Source organism: Notolepis coatsorum (genome assembly GCF_963971535.1).
Source record: "Notolepis coatsorum genome assembly, chromosome: 17".
NCBI classification, from domain to species: domain Eukaryota; kingdom Metazoa; phylum Chordata; class Actinopteri; order Aulopiformes; family Paralepididae; genus Notolepis; species Notolepis coatsorum.
Window position 1 is genome coordinate 50125427 of NC_140181.1, and position 16266 is coordinate 50141692.

The 16266-nt window shown below is 45.0% G+C and overlaps 1 protein-coding gene across 1 annotated transcript in view; it reads right to left on the reverse strand.

The window, feature by feature from the left end:
* ajap1 (adherens junctions associated protein 1) overlaps positions 1–8237 on the reverse strand; it is a gene marked incomplete at its 5' end in the record, with an annotated part of 311479 nt that extends 303242 nt beyond the window's left edge. Inside the window, one exon of the mRNA XM_084333085.1 lies at positions 8209–8237. Within this exon, the coding sequence (XP_084189211.1) occupies positions 8209–8237 (29 nt within the window). The remainder of the gene's footprint in view (positions 1–8208) is intronic.
* Between the last annotated feature and the right edge of the window lie 8029 nt (positions 8238–16266).

Below are 16266 nucleotides of genomic sequence, written 5' to 3' on the forward strand. Positions count from 1 at the left end.
ACTTTAACTGCCACACACGAGATATCTCGGGTTTATTTTTATGTGGTTGAAAGCCACTCACGAGATTTCTCTGAAATTTTTTTTCTTTTTTTTTTAGCGATCTGAAATCATATTGCATCACGCGAGCCTACCCGAGTATACACGAGCACCGCCGGAGATCATATGTGGAAAAAAGCGCCCCCTATCGTCTTTCAGATGACATAAGGGATTTTGGAATGGACTCAATGAAAATGGATGGGGAAAAATATCCGGTACTCCACATTTTCCAGTCCACTGATCCAGCCGGGGTTACCACAGTTCATTCTGGAGCCTCTGAGCCCCGCTGATCATGGAGTTCTACTGTATCGCGTTGGATCTATACACTTATCGATTTTTTCGAATGGTGATCAGGAATTGGAATATACCAGTTGGATACCATCTGATGTCAGGTAAGGACTCTATGTTATCAGTGTTAGGATAATCAGACTAATTTTGATGAAGTTATAAGCTGTTTTGTGAAATGGGCTCTTTCGGTTTCACTGTAAAAGTCCAAGAGGAAATCAACGCGGCGATTATCCGTGCGTGGCCCGAATGTGCTTGCGTGCACGTATAATATTGATCATCTAGCGTTTATTTGAAAACGATTCATAAAAAGGCAGACGAATATCAACGTTGTGGAATATTCCAGTAAAAGACGATTTTCATAGAATGGTCCAGAATGGGCTGTTTTTTATCTCAAAACGGGTGCTTTTCTAAATGCTCTGAAACGGAAATGACGCGATAAAATACCAATCTGCCTTGACAGCACTGACTGGAAAATAGTCTTTGATAATGCGATGGGCAGATTAGACACATAGCCATAAATTTAAAACATAGATTAGGCGATATTAAGGTTAACATTGGCGCCGATGGTGGCATTCAGGGGGTAAAAAGGAAAACCCGGCGTGGCACTCAAAGTGTTAATGAAGAAAACCCCTCTTCCAAAAGTTCTCCTCTCAAGATCAATCTCCCAAGAGCAGCTGCAGAATGTGTACATAGATGAAATCACAGGGTTCAGTCTTTCATGTTCATTCACATTTGTGACTTTGGGAGAAAGTTGTTGTTTACAAAATGTGCCCTAGATCAGATTTATCATTCATTCTAACCCATTGCTGGGAAAATCATCCAAAAGTAAGTGATCCGTTTCATGTCACCAGCAGTTTGTTTGTAATAAATAGAAGGCTAACTCAGTAGTTAGCAGGAATTTTCAAGATGGAAAGCGAGTCGATGCAAAACTACAAGAGCAATGATCGCCAATCAATAGATGTCGCCAAGACAGACAGACAGACAGACAGACAGACAGACAGACAGATAGACAGACAGACAGACAGACAGACAGACAGGCAGGCAGGCAGGCAGGCAGGCAGGCAGGCAGGCAGAGCTGTCCCCAGCACAGAAACACTGCAACAGTGAAACACTGTTGCCCATAGCCTGAAGCATTTAGGACCACGGGTCAAAGATCCGATATGAATAATGCTGCTTTTGAATAATCAGCCACTGGAACGCTAGAAAACAAATACAGGCCTAAGTGGCCAAACTCAAAAGTACGATATAGTACTGACTACCCAAGCACAAAAGTACCATATAATACTGACTACCCAAGCACAAAGGTACCATATAGTACCGACTACCCAGCACAAAAGTACCATAGTGCTGACTACCAAAGCACAAAAGTACCATAATATAGTACTGACTACCAAAGCACAAAAGTACCATATAACGAACCCATTATGCAAATGAGTATTTGATCCTATGGGGACAACATTCTGTTAGCTGGACAGAGAGGATGGCAGTGGACATGCCACGTTGCCACTTCACTGTGACAGGAAGCAAAAAGCGGTAACAACGTATTTGCATGAGATGTTGGGGGCAACAGTGGCTCAGGAGGTAGAGCGGTCGTTTGACAATCAGAAGGTTCCTGGTTCAAACTCCTACCGTCAGTGTGTCGAAGTGTCCTTGAGCAAGGGGTGAGACACCTAACTGCTCCAGATGAGCCAGTCGGCACCTTGAATGGTTGCCTCTGCCGTCTGTGAATGGGTGAATGTGAGGCATACGCTGTAACGCGCTTTGGATAAAAGCACTATATAAATGCAGGCCATTTACATTGTTCCTTTTACCTCCAGGGCACTCTTGGGACTGTAATGGGTAGAATCTGTGGGGGTGCCCAGAGATATTGATATTTCTATAAAGTGGTCACAACTGGCTCACTTCTATTACCCCTATTCTACTGTACAGTAGCCTACTGTGTGGTATAGAATGATAATAGGAGTGAGAGTGGCTGGGCTGAGTGTTCACCCATCTCTCCCAGGATTAGCATCTCTTAGTCAGAAGACACTCCTGTATGTGGCCCCTCTGGCTATACACAGTCAGGGATAAATCCTAGGGATGCACCGATCAGACTTTTTCAGTCCCGATACCGATACCTGGGTTTGGGTATCGGCCGATACAGATCCGATACCCATTGTCCAAAAAAGTTAAAAAAAAAAAAAAAAAAAATCCATTTTTTTTTTTTTTATATATTAACCCATTCTTCGCCAGGCATTGTACCCCTTATTATACCATCCTCTGCCAGCTCTATTTGTCTATGGAGATGTTCACCTACTTTGCAGGGCTATAACTTTTTAAATTGTATTGCTAAATTGACATTACTATGGCCCATTCAACATCGATTAGCTATCGTTCAGGATGTAGGAAAGTTTTACTTTTTCATTCACACATTCATACAAAAATATGGTCTAGGGTATAAATATGTTTTTATCGTTTTCTGCAGTATTTCATAGAACGTGAGTTATAGCCATAAATGCATATATTACATCATCAAATGCAATTTGATACCGATTGACGCCAGATTAAACATTTCAACTGTACAAGGTCCCAGACGTTATGACTCATCATGCGCGGTTGACCGGAGGGGGGGGGGGTCGTTTATAATGCAATGACCGACGTTAAATGAATCATGTAGTATGGGTGATATATTGATCATAGCAGTTTGTATGGATAATAATAATCAAAAACGTTGAAACTCACCACAGCTTCCTCGTAGCGATGGGGGATGATACTGGAGCAAAAAGATCGCTATTATGGGATGTTGATCTGTGCGCTCCATTTCCAGGTTGTATAATACTATATACACGTCCAAATAATGTTGTTTATCGAGTTATGGCAACGGATAGATTATCCAGTGTGTCCAGATGGAGTCCCGCGAGCGATAGCGAGTGGCGGACGGAATAGGGGTGACACCAAGCACTTCCGGCTCCACTTCCGGTTTGGCAACTCGCAGATCGGCCACCAGGTGGCGGTTTTGAAGCGCTGGAGAGTTGAGTGGAGATCTACAGCACCAGTCATGACTCCGTGGGTGAAATGTGAATACCATGACGAAAATTTGAAATATTGATCACGATGACGGCGTAATCCGTCATTGGCAGATTAAGCATGGCGAGGAATGACGTCTTAATCCGTCAATGGCGGAGAATGGCTTAAAATATTTTTTTTTTAAGAATTGTAAAGGATCACAAGTGTGTTTTTGATTTGTTGTAAACAAAGACAGAAAATAAACTTCATTCATTCAATTAATAAACTGTATGCCTCACTGTCACTGTGTGGAAGAGACTGGGATCATTCTTTTGTGCAAGGCAACATCAGGCTTAACTTAAAACATTACTTTCCTAACTTAGTGAAACTAAATGTAACAAATTAACACATAGATATAAATGTACTGAATGGTTATCTTATTTTATTTATAAAAAATTAAATAAAAAATATACGATATATATTTTTTTACCGATACCCGATCCAGCTATTTTACTGATATCGGCAGCCAATACGATACCAATATCGGATCGGTGCATCCCTAATAAATCCATAGGAAAATCTTTAGGTCCAAAGATGCCTTGCAACGTAGATGGTTGTAAATGTACCCGCGCGGATGGCGGGGATTCTTGAAAATCTATTTGATCACTTTTATTCTTGGTTGCCTATTGAGTAAGGGTTCAGATCAGATCTGACACTGCGATAAAAAACTAGCTATTTTTCCTCTCCTTTTGAATGAGGGGTAGTTGCGTTGGGCTCAAGCAGTCGTTACCGCATGGGGTAACGGAGCGGCGTTCTGCGAGAAAGTAGAACTTGAGTCAACTTTTGCCGGACACAACCCATCCCAGCACTGTCGTGGCCAATCATGGCTAATTACTCACAGCGGAGGCTGAGTGGGGGGGGGGGGGGGGGGGGGGTCAAAAAGCTCACAGCATGATGTCACACAAATTGACCATCCACACAAACGCGCCACTTTGCAGCGAGGTGTCAGATTGATCTGAATGTGCCTCGAGGCTGTAGACTGCAGCTGGCTACCTGTCAATACAACACAGGTGCATTGATTATTTCTGGAATGTGATAGTGCTCCTGCTCCTCAAAATAGAAGTTCCAAGCAACTGTATCTAGTATCAACTTGGCTCTAGTCTGTATATTTTGAAAGGCAGAAGCGCTGTCACGTGCCATGACCAATCAATGCCCCTGTGTCGTATTAACAAACAGCTACAGTCTACAGCAGTACTTCAGAGGCCAATGAGAACAAAAGTGATCAAATGGATTTTCAAGAATCCACGCTACCTCCACCCATCAGGAGATCTAAACAGATGTATGTGACAAGACGCATTCGATCTCTGGACCTAATGATTTCCCTAAGGATTTATCCCAGACTGTGTGTTGTCAGGCGGCCATACAGGAGCGCCTACTATCTATTTGGGCTCAATCTTTCCAGCATGTCACACAGTTTACAGTATGTTGACATCCTAGGATGGCTTAGAGTAGACGACAGAGTACAGCAACTTGCAATGGGCCTGGTCTACAAGATACACTACACCACTAAGGTGCCCATGTACATGTAAAAAAACTTCCCAATGGTCAGTAAATACCACGACCACAACACCACAGGGAGTTCCACAAATCATGTTCAACCCAGATTCGGCTCAAACAAGGGACTAAACACGTTTCGAATTATGCCACAATAATGTGGAACACCCTACCCACAGCCGTAAAATAATGTGAATCCCTACCCACCTTCAAAACAGCTCTAAAAGAGCACATATGGGAGGCCGCAATTCGACAGTTTCCTACCCCTCAAATGTATATATTCTCTTTTTGAAACTCTGTCTGTAAATAAACAGTACTGTATATATCTTGTATGTCATAAATGTCTGGATGTAACAGTACTGTATGAATATGTCGTATATAGGCCTGCCACGATAACACATTTTGCTGGGCGATTAATTGCCCCCGAAAATATCGCGATAAGCGATATTATTGCGACCGGTTAGAGAATTTTTTTTTTGGAGAAATTTATTTCCCAAAACTTTTATTTTGAAGCCCACCGCTCCGTCTTTTCCGGTGTTTAATACTTTTATTTTGAAGCCCACCGACCGGACCGGAAGTATTGTTGTGATTATTATCGGTACTTTTTGGGTACCAGAAAAGTCACGTGAAACACTGAATAGAGACGCGTCTCTAGGATTTCATAATCATTATGTTTGCAGCAGGCACAAGTGCAATAAACAAAGGATACAGTCACTGTGTATTCTGCCTCATTTATTGATTAAACAAAACCGACATCAACACAATTTGCCACCGAGCGGAGAGTTTAGTCTCGCAAAAAGATCGCTGACTTGTTAAGGCTTGTTGTTAGGTTAGGTGCTAATGTTGTGCTAGCGTTTTAGCATGGCTATCGTACATAGCGTGATCAATATAACTCGCTATTGATTGTTTGTATGAGTAACGTTAATGCTAGTAGAATAGACACAACGTGAGGTAATCACCATCCATTTTAAACCGGTTATTACCTAATGCTAACGTTAGCAAATAGACGCGACTGGTAACGTTACAGCTTGTTAGCCTAATGCTCGTTAACGTTAACGCTTGTAGAATAGACACAATGAGAGGTAACGTTAGCAGAATAGACACAACGAGGGTCTCGTTAATGTTGTTATTGATATTATACTACTGCTCTGTAGTAAAGCCAGCGGCCCGCCTCCCAACACGGACAGTGACTGACAAGGGGCACTGGGTCCGCCTCATTAAAACAAACGCGCAAATAGCAATTAATCGCGCCCGTCAAAATCATTGCATTCATTTTAATTATCGCGGCAATTAATCGATTTATTGCTTATCGCGGCAGGCCTAGTCGTATATGTCATATATGTTATGATGAATTGAAAATGGGGGACCCTAATGTAAACAAGACAAAAGTCTTTCTCTGTTCTGCATCCCCTTAACAATTTATTGAGCCGTACTGTATTGCACCCATTCTGCAATCTGTTAATAAAATGTTCAATCAATCAATCAATCAAACCCTGTGATGAGCTCTCTCACAGCGCTACCGGTAAGATACTGGATATGTATCACACCTAGGCCAAGACTAGTGCTGTCAAAAATTGGCAGCTATGGCGTCGGTTGCCTTTTGAGAAAGGTTCTAGGTGCCAGGCAGATGGCTGCCTTTTCCAAGAAGAGTGTATCCATATAACAAAAGAGAATTTAACTGTTATCAATAACCAATCAATGCATTTAGTTTCTGCCGTCTGTGCCAATTCGATAATGCCATCTGAAAATTCTAAATTAATGTCTATCAACAAAAGAATATATATGTCCTGGAGAGCCAATACCATACAGGACCAAGATATTTACATAATGGTGTCAAAGTAGTGGCAGAGATATTCTAAATTTGGAAAAGTGCTTTCTTTAATATGACCTGCACCGATCCATCAGGAGATGCGGTCCTCTATACATGCACCTCATTTCAGCATCCGCACAATTGCTCTGTCCACACACATTACCATTACCCTGCGAGGTCAGCTTTTAGATGTACAGTAATGGTTCATGCATAATAAATGTTGACTTGCAAATGGCCAGAGATTAGAGCCACCACTCAGGATTAGATCCAGCAGGTGTCTACAGGAAACTCATCGCGCCGACAGGCTGGCTGCAGTAAAAAGCAGGTTAGTGCCTCTCCTGCTAATTACCTTGAAATAAAAACAAGCTGCTCCTGTTTCTTTGTCTCGGTTATCTCTGGCAGTGTTCTGTAGCTACAGTATGTGTCAACACCACTTCTCTATGTAACGCTGAGCGGGGTATACTGGGGTACACTAGGGAAGCTGGACACAGCAAGGTGGGGCCCCTTCCCTCACAGCGATTCACCTTTAATTTTCTCCTTTATAGCCTTTGTCTGAACAATCTTTCTTTGCCGAGTGTGTTGCTGTCCTGCCAATGTGCACAGCCGAAACCCGTCCAATCTTTCGCCGTCGACTAAAGACGCACTTCTTCAACCATTATCTGAAATTTAAAAAATTAAAATTAAAAATCTAACCCTAACTAACCTTACTGTCATGCACTTGTCCTAATAAACTAACCTACACTGTAGCACGCAACACTTTGATGAACATTGTTACTCAGCTGATAGAGTTGTACCCTTCCTGATGACTTGTCGTACAGAACTCGCTTTGGATAAAAGCGTCAGCTAAAGAATTAAATGTAAATGTGATCAGTTACTAAATAAAATATGTTTAGTTCCGAATACATGCATATTATTTAGACAACATACAAACATGTATGCACTTATAGGAGATCAAATCATATTTATCCTACACTCAAGATATTCTGTATTTTACCTGCGTTTTATTTTCTGTCCGCACATATTGGACAAGGAAAGTGTACCAACTAATTACCTCATTAACTGTGTGTGTGTGTGTGTGCGTGCGTGCATGCGTGTGTGTGTGTGTGTGTGTGTTGCTTGCGCCGTACATTTGGCGACACCCAGCGTGCGAGGTGTGAACGTTTGGACAATTTTCTTGATAAAGCATGAAAATTAATGTGTGTTATGACGCCCAGAAATTAACCCATTATCGCAAGATATTCGATGCACAGATTGTTATAGCATATATACTACATTGAAATGATCATTTGTGCAGACCCTATGATCAAATGATACCCACTTATCAATTCCATCAGACGCTCATAACTTGCCATGGTATCATTTTATAACATGGTAACATTTTAAACATATATTATATATACATGTGTGTGTATATTGTTATATGCCAATTTGAAACAATAATTATGAACAATTGTCAAAACAATGTAAAGAAATGTTGTCCACTTACCTGAACTAATAAGACGCTTTAAATAAGAGACGTTGATAAATTGTCTTACCTGCGCGCAATACACCGTTTTATCCACATTTTCTCGACACCAAATCCGAGTCAGTCCTCCAGGTATCCTCCCATTTAGATGTTTTCCCACAAAAGTCGATAGCGGCTGATTGATACACTCAAGTGACGGACCGTACTCCAATTGTCATTAACGCAATCATGCCAAGGCTATATCCTTCAACATTGCGCACATACAATTGCTCCCCGCGACGCTGACAATCTTGCTTCTAACACAAGAGGAGTCGGAAATGTTTATTTTTATTTTTGTATCTCTTTGAAGTTGCTCGTCAACTGTACCTGGCAATATTTTTCCTTTTAAATACACGGGAACGACACGCATTCGCATGTACCCAAACTGTAGACAGGTGGTCCGCTGTGAGTGATGACCAAAAGGTGTCCTCCTGTCCACTTGTGTCGGTCAAACTTTGCCTTTTCATAAATCATTGAATTTACTCCATGAGAAAAGTCAAAAAAGCAGTGAAATAGAACGCTGAGGAGGCGAGATGATTCGTCGGCATCCTCGGGTAGATGCGATGCTGAAATGACCGCGCACTTTCCCCCCCTACTCCTACATTATTGAAAGGCAGGCTGTAACGTCGAAATCACTGGGGGTTGAGATCTCAGATGCTTGGGTTGAGATCCCAGATGCTTGGGTTGAGATCCCAGATGCTTGGGTTGAGATCCCAGATGCGTGGGGTTTTCTGTCACAAAAAAAGCCGATGGATTTTCTTTCAGCACACTGACAGCAAGCCTACGTTGGCCAAGACGCCCCTCGTTACGCGCATCTCTTGAGAGACAACAAAAACAAGTCCATATAAGTTGAACTGAAAAAGGGGGTGAGTAAAGAATCGAGAGCGACAAGGTGAGCGGACAAGTGTTCTCTCACAAGTGTTGGAGGAGAGAGACGCGGTGAGATGCGGTGAGCGGCGGCAGAGGGGGGAGAAAAAAAAGACGCGCTTGTCATTTGGAGCAGAGAAGAGTGTGCAATGTTATCACCCCCGCTCCGTATCCTCCTGCTTCTCCTCCTTGCCTCTCGCAGACTGACTAACGACCTGCCAGTCCTGCTTCGGCTGACACCCAATGACGTCATTTTAAAGTAAAATATGTGATATTGTTGTGTCGAGTCGACCACAATTGCAAACTTGAACGGAGCCCCCACCCACGTACGTCGTCGACGTCGCCCCTCCCGGCTATTTGCACACCTGTACAAGATGCTACGGGTAGGCGAGCGGGTATACGATCACATTGAGATTCACCTGATGTGACCACGCAGTGAGATCAAGTGAAAATATTACCTGACACGTGAGAAGGAGTGATAATGCGCGGATGGCATTCCTTTTTACACCTCGGGGGTCAAAGTGTCCAACAGGTGCACTATAGGCTGTTGAAATACCTGTTATGTCCTTATGTCCATCTACTGTATGAAAACATTACTAGGCCAATATATTTAATATTTTGGAGCCTGTTTAAAGCTCACTTGCGTTTAAATTCCAAATGTTGATTCATAGATACATTTAATATGTTGAACAAGCTACAGCAAATACAGCCTAGCCAAGTTTAGGTATGACTCTTGATAATGTTAGTCATGTATAGGCTACTTCACATTGTTCAGTAGATTTGTGCCGACTCCCCAGTGGGCTGCGGTGATCAGCATCCGGTAATGAATCTGTCTCCCCAATCAACTGCGCGTCAGATGAATTGCAGCTGTTTATAAAGTTGACTACAGTATACCTCCCACACTAATTGTTTGCATGAAGCACACTCCTTACAATACCCTCATTACTGCATTAGTATCTATAGGTGCGCTGATCCAAGTAAGTTCCTCTGCCTGAATGCACATTAGTGGCTCCCCAACAGATGGAAGCTGTCAGCTCTCTCATTTACTTTTCTTTTCTTTCTCTCCTTTTCTGACCTTTTTTGTGTTATATTCCTCTTGTATAACGTATGAACTGTTTATGAGAATGTACTGTACCTATAGTGTGTGTATCATGTGCAGGTGAGTGTGTGTGTGTGTGTGTGTGTGTGTGTGTGTGTGTGTGTACATGCCCGTCCATAAGGGGGGGAAAGGGGGAAGCTTTATGGGGGCCTAGCTGCTAGAGGGGGCCCATGGAGACCTGCAATAAATGTTTAAAGGTAGAATCTGTAATTCCGCCTTTGTTTACATGTTTTGTTATGGTCCGATGTGGTGGTTGGATTTTAATGGGTATCGGGGAGGGGTTGCTGGCCTGGAGGTCTGGAGAAATCCAGACTATAATAACATACTAAACTCACACCCACACATCAGACTAAAACAAAAAATTTAAATAAAAAGCAATACCAAGCATGGCTTTTTTTGCCTAGAGGTCGCTGTTTGACTACATTACAAATTCTACCTTTAATATATGATACGAGTTAAGCAGGTTTGGGGGGGCATGCACTGGACTTTTTCAGGGGCCCTGCCATTTCTGTGTTCGGACCTGTGCAGAGTTGTACTTAATTATCCCTGTGGGGGAAATGTGTCCTCTGCATTTGACCCATTCTAACTACTTAGGAGCAGTGGGCAGCCACCGTGCAAAGCCTGGAGACCAACTCCAGTTGTAATGTGTAGTACCTTGGTCAGAGCAATGCAGGAGCAAGTGCCATGTCATACCATGCATGTTTTTTGGTGTGGGACCCACACTAGCCGGTGGAGACACGCAAACACAGGGAGAACATGCAAACTCCACACAGATTGATTGATTATTTTATTTCCATGTGTGACGGATCATACTGGGTCTGCGTTGTATTTGATGTTAAATGAGAATGTCCCGAGGGGGAGTCGAACAGGGGGCTCCCGCGTCCGCGGGCGACGACACAGGCCGCTGCACTAAGAAGTGAATTCACTCCTAACTACCGTACCTATGCGTCTGTTAACCCTGTTATGGGGAAGTGAGTTTAATTTACCAGCCCGCACTGCCACAGTCACTCGTCAACACACCCGTTTCCGTGACTGTGGACATACCCACAGGCTTCCCCGTTACACTCACCTCCCTAAACTCACACCCCTCAGAACATCCGGGTCACTGAGCACCACTGTGACGGATCATACTGGGTCTGCGTTGTGTTTGATGTTAAATGAGAATGTCCCGAGGGGGAGTCGAATAGGGGGCTCCCGCGTCCGCGCGCGACGACACAGGCCGCTGCACTAAGAAGTGAATTCACTCCTAACTACCGTACCTATGCGTCTGTTAACCCTGTTATGGGGAAGTGAGTTTAATTTACCAGCCCGCACTGCCACAGTCACTCGTCAACACACCTGTTTCCGTGACTGTGGACATTCCCACGGGCTTCCCCGTTACACATGTCATGCACACAAAGTCAAGTCAAGTCAAGAGTTTTATTTGTCACGGCATACAAGTATACAATGAAATGCGGGGGGTCTTGCCCGCAACGATGTGCATATAGTAATATATAATAGAATCCAATAGAACGACATTGTGCAATAAAACAAGTAAACAAAGTAGGGCATATCGGTATATGTACATGAGTTATTTGCAGCGCATGGTAGGACATGCTAGGTCCTGTGGTAGTGCAATACACTGTGTTGCAAAGTGCCCACCCTTCATGTGTTACGGTTTGGATAGGTGCGTTGGACCCAGGTGCAGTGTAGAACAGACACAACGAGAGACAGTTGTTGGTTCTCGAACTTGAGCACTGCTCCTTTAATTCGAGTACTGGGAGATCAAAAATCAAAGGGAGAGAGCAAGTCTCCAAAACATGCTAAATGCATATAATAATGAACACGTAAACTATACAATAAAGGGGAAAAGAAAGGGGAGAAAGCAAGTCTCCAAAAACGCACAAAATAATAAACACGTCACATGACGGTGCTGCATGTACTCGCAGTAGGAAACACTTTAAATAATGACTGCAATAAACGGCAATTATAATGACATGGCGACTCAGACAAAATAGCTGAACAAGGTTATCCTCCATGGCAAGGAGCGATACCGCTTTCACAAGAATACACAGGACTACTCACGGTAATGTTCAGTGAACGACTGACAATCTGACTAGTAACCAGGAAGGACATATAAAGCCAATACCAATAGAGCGATCAGGGCAGATAGATAGCAAACCCCAAACGTTACAGTATCCCCGCCCCCCCCCGACGAACGGCACCTGACGTTCACCTAGGTGTCTCAGGGTGTGTAGACGATGGAAGCCTCTAATAAGACTATGGTCTAAAATGTCCTTTTGAGTCTGTACCCCTCCCAGTCCACTAAAAATGTAAAACCCCTACCCCTCTGCCGGCAACCCACGATCCTCCGCACCGTGTAGATAGACAGTTTGTCTATCAATGATGCAGGGCGGAAGAACAGCAGGAGCTGGCGGGGACATGGGCGAGGTAGGAAATGGTTTCAGGAGAGATACGTGGAACGTTGGGTGAACCCGCATGGAAGTCGGGAGTAGCAGCCTGTATGCCACCGGGTTCACCCACCGCACCACCTTAAAGGGACCCACAAACCATGGAGCAAATTTTCTGGACTCGACCCGGAGGGGAAGATCCCAGGTCGAGAGCCAGACCTTCTGTCCCGGACGGAAGACCGGGGCCGGACGTTGCTTGCGGTTGGCCTGATGCTGGGACCTGACAGATGCCCTCTGGAGCGCCGCCCGAACCCGCCTCCAGGTCCGGCGACAGCGACCAACGTGAGCCTGGACAGAGGGCACCTCAGCCTCCTTCTCCTGCTCTGGAAACAGGGGGGGTTGTTAGCCATATTGGCACTGAAATAATAGGGGAAGACCAGTGGATGAACACAAGAGGGTGTTGTAAGCATACTCTGCCCACACCAGCCGCCGACTCCACGTCGCCGGATTGCCGGAGAAGTAGCACCTCAGCACACCCTCCAGATCCTGGTTGACGCGCTCCGTCTGCCCGTTGGATTGCAGATGGAATCCAGATGACAGGCTGACGGAGGCGCAGAGGCTGGTCGCAAACGCATTCCAGAACCTGGAGGCGAACTGAGGACCCCGATCGGAGACAATGTCCTGCGGGAGCCCATGCACCCGGAAAACGTGCTGCACCACAAGGTCAGCTGTTTCCCGGGCAGAGGGGAGTTTGGGGAGAGTGATGAAAAGCAGTCCACCACCACCAAGATGGTAGTGAGGCCATCGGAGGGCGGGAGACCTAAGATAAAATCCTACGAAATGTGAGACCATGGCTGTTTGGGGATGGGGAGTGGCCGGAGGAGCCCCGCTGTGGGGCGGCGAGAGGTCTTGCTGCACGCACACACAGGGCAGGCTGCCACAAAGGTATGTGTATCCCTCTCCACTGTGCGCCACCAGAACCTCCTGCGGATGAAATCCAGGGTCCTGGTGGCCCTAGGGTGACCGGTGAGGGATGACGTATGCGCCCATTGCAACAGCCGTGACTGCGCAGCCTTGGGTACATACAGCCTCCCCGGGGGCCCTCCCCCAGGATCAGGCTCCCGTCCCAACGCTGATCTCATCACTCTGTCTATCCCCCACGACACGGGAGCGACAATAAGGGCCTCCGGAAGGATCGGGTGGGATTTCTCCTCTCGGTCCGTTGGGTCGAACTGTCGGGAAAGAGCATCCGCTTTGACTTTCTTGGACCGGGCCGAAAGAAGATGGAGACGCAAAAACAAGTGAAAAATAACACCCACCTAGTCTGGCGTGCGTTAAGTCGCTTAGCCCCCTGGATGTATGCCAGGTTCTTGTGGTCGGTCCATACTATAAAAGGTTGTGCAGCCCCCTCCAACCATTGCCTCCACTCCTCCAAAGCTAATTTAATTGCCAAAAACTCACGATTCCCCACATCGTAGTTGCGTTCGGCAGGGAACAGGCGGCATGAAAAGAAAACGCAGGGATGCACTTTCCCATCCTTTAAGCATCTCTGAGAGAGCACCCCCCCACCACGACATTGGAGGCATCCACTTCTACCAGAAATGGAACTTCCGAATCTGGGTGGACTAAGACAGGGGCGGAGACATTCATTTAACCTGCGATAGTCTATGCAGGGACGCTGTCCTCCGTCCTTCTTAGCTACAAAGAAGAAGCCTGCGCCAGCGGGTGAGGTGGAGGGACGTGCTTCTTCAATGTAGCTATTCATAGACAATGTCTCTGGGCGAGAGAGGGAGAACAGACGCCCCAGAGTTGGAGAGGTACCTGGCAGTAGGTCAATGGTGCAGTCATACAACCTATGGGTAGGCAGTGCTTTAGCACAGGCTTTACTAAAGACCTTCCCTAGGTCCCAATACACGCTGGGCACCCCTGTCAGGTCAGGACCGGGAAGAGACGAGGAGCCTGCAGACCCAACTGCTAGCTTGGTATGAGAGAGACATGGGAGTAAAGTGGATGAACCTTCGATGGAGACTGGCAGCGAGCCCTTCTCCAGCGAATGCCTAAACCTGTCAACCAGTTAACGGACCTATCGTATATTCTATATTATAGCTATGGAGACAAGCAGGCACTTTTGACAGGCACTATTTATACTCCAACAGAGGAAAAAAACATTTATTTCTACATGCCTTCGTTCGTTCGCTATCCCATGCAAAAAATCGCCCTGTTTCAAAATAATCCAGTCTTGTTTCTCTGGAACGAGAGTTATGATGTGTTTTGTGCGCATATGAGCAAATCGTTCGGGTTACTCGCCTGAAACCTATATTATTTCCAAGTCAAAGGTAAACACGACCATATAGATGTTTCTTCACAAAAGCATGTTTTATGATGGGGTTCTCTATAATAGACATAAAATAGACGTTACCTCAGCACTTTTGGTAAATCATAAAAATACTATAGTCAAACCGGCCGATGAGGAAACCTATTCGGCTCTGTGGTATAGTCTGGCCTGAGCACTCCGATGCACAATAGTAGCCTGCCATTGCATTGCAGGCTAAGTTTGCTGACGACACGTGGTGGTGGGGCTGATCTCTAACAATGACGAGAAGGCCTACCGGGAGGAGGTTGATGAACTGGCACGCTGGTGCCGGGATAACAGCCTACTCCTGAACATTGGTAAAACCAAGGAGCTGATAAATGGGGCAGGGTGAGCAGTTTCAAGTACCTGGGAGTCCACATCACAGAGGACTTGACATGGACAACACACATAGACTCTGTGGTAAAAAAGACGAAACAGCGCCTCTATCACCTGAGACTTAATTGTGTAACGAACAGCACACGCAGACAATGGCGTATAAACAAAAAGGGAGATGAATCTCCATCTCAAAAACACGTTATATATAAATCCCCAATACATAGGGTACTCACACGATAAATGGGGAAAACAAAGTGGAGAGAGCACTGTCTCCAAAACACGTTACTTGGCACATACGTCAAACGACGGAGTTGCATACACACACAATACGATAATCTTCCACTAGCTGGTGATACACATGGCAATCAATAATAACACAGTGAATCAAATACATAGCGACATACTTATCTTCCATGACAAGGAATGATAAGACTAGAGCTGTAGGTATTACTCACGGACAGTTTGCTGATCGACTGACACTGGCTGTGTGCCACGGAAGAGAATATAACGAGACATTTAACAAGTCACACCAGGTATGAATGAGTGTAATTATGACAGGGAGACAGGTGAATTACCCACCAGGTAACGCTAGAGGTTTGCTCCCTGAGGCGAGCAAACCCCAAACGTTACAGATTTGTGAATAAGGACAGGTCCCTCCCAAAGCCTGAAGCAAGATAGCCAAGATTGATGATGTCGTAAAAACACAAATCCCAGAGCTGCTCCAATGACATTAAATGGGAGATTGACTTGAAGACAATGACACAAGCCTGGGTGATTCAGCACTGCACTACAATAAAATAAAAGTTGGGTAAAAGTTTAAATGTAAAAGGTTGAACAAACATTCTACGACTTCCCAATGTAAAGTTTCCAATTTATTGGTAGAAGGTCTTTTTCATAGCAGACTTATTGCGAATGTCTAAACGCTGCTGTCAGCGAAAGTCTGATGAGGAAGACTACTTCTCTCTCTCTACGGTGGGTGTCTTTTCAGTCCCTGGCCAATTTTGCTGTAGTTGCAGAATAAATAGACTTCAGGGATTTCAAGCA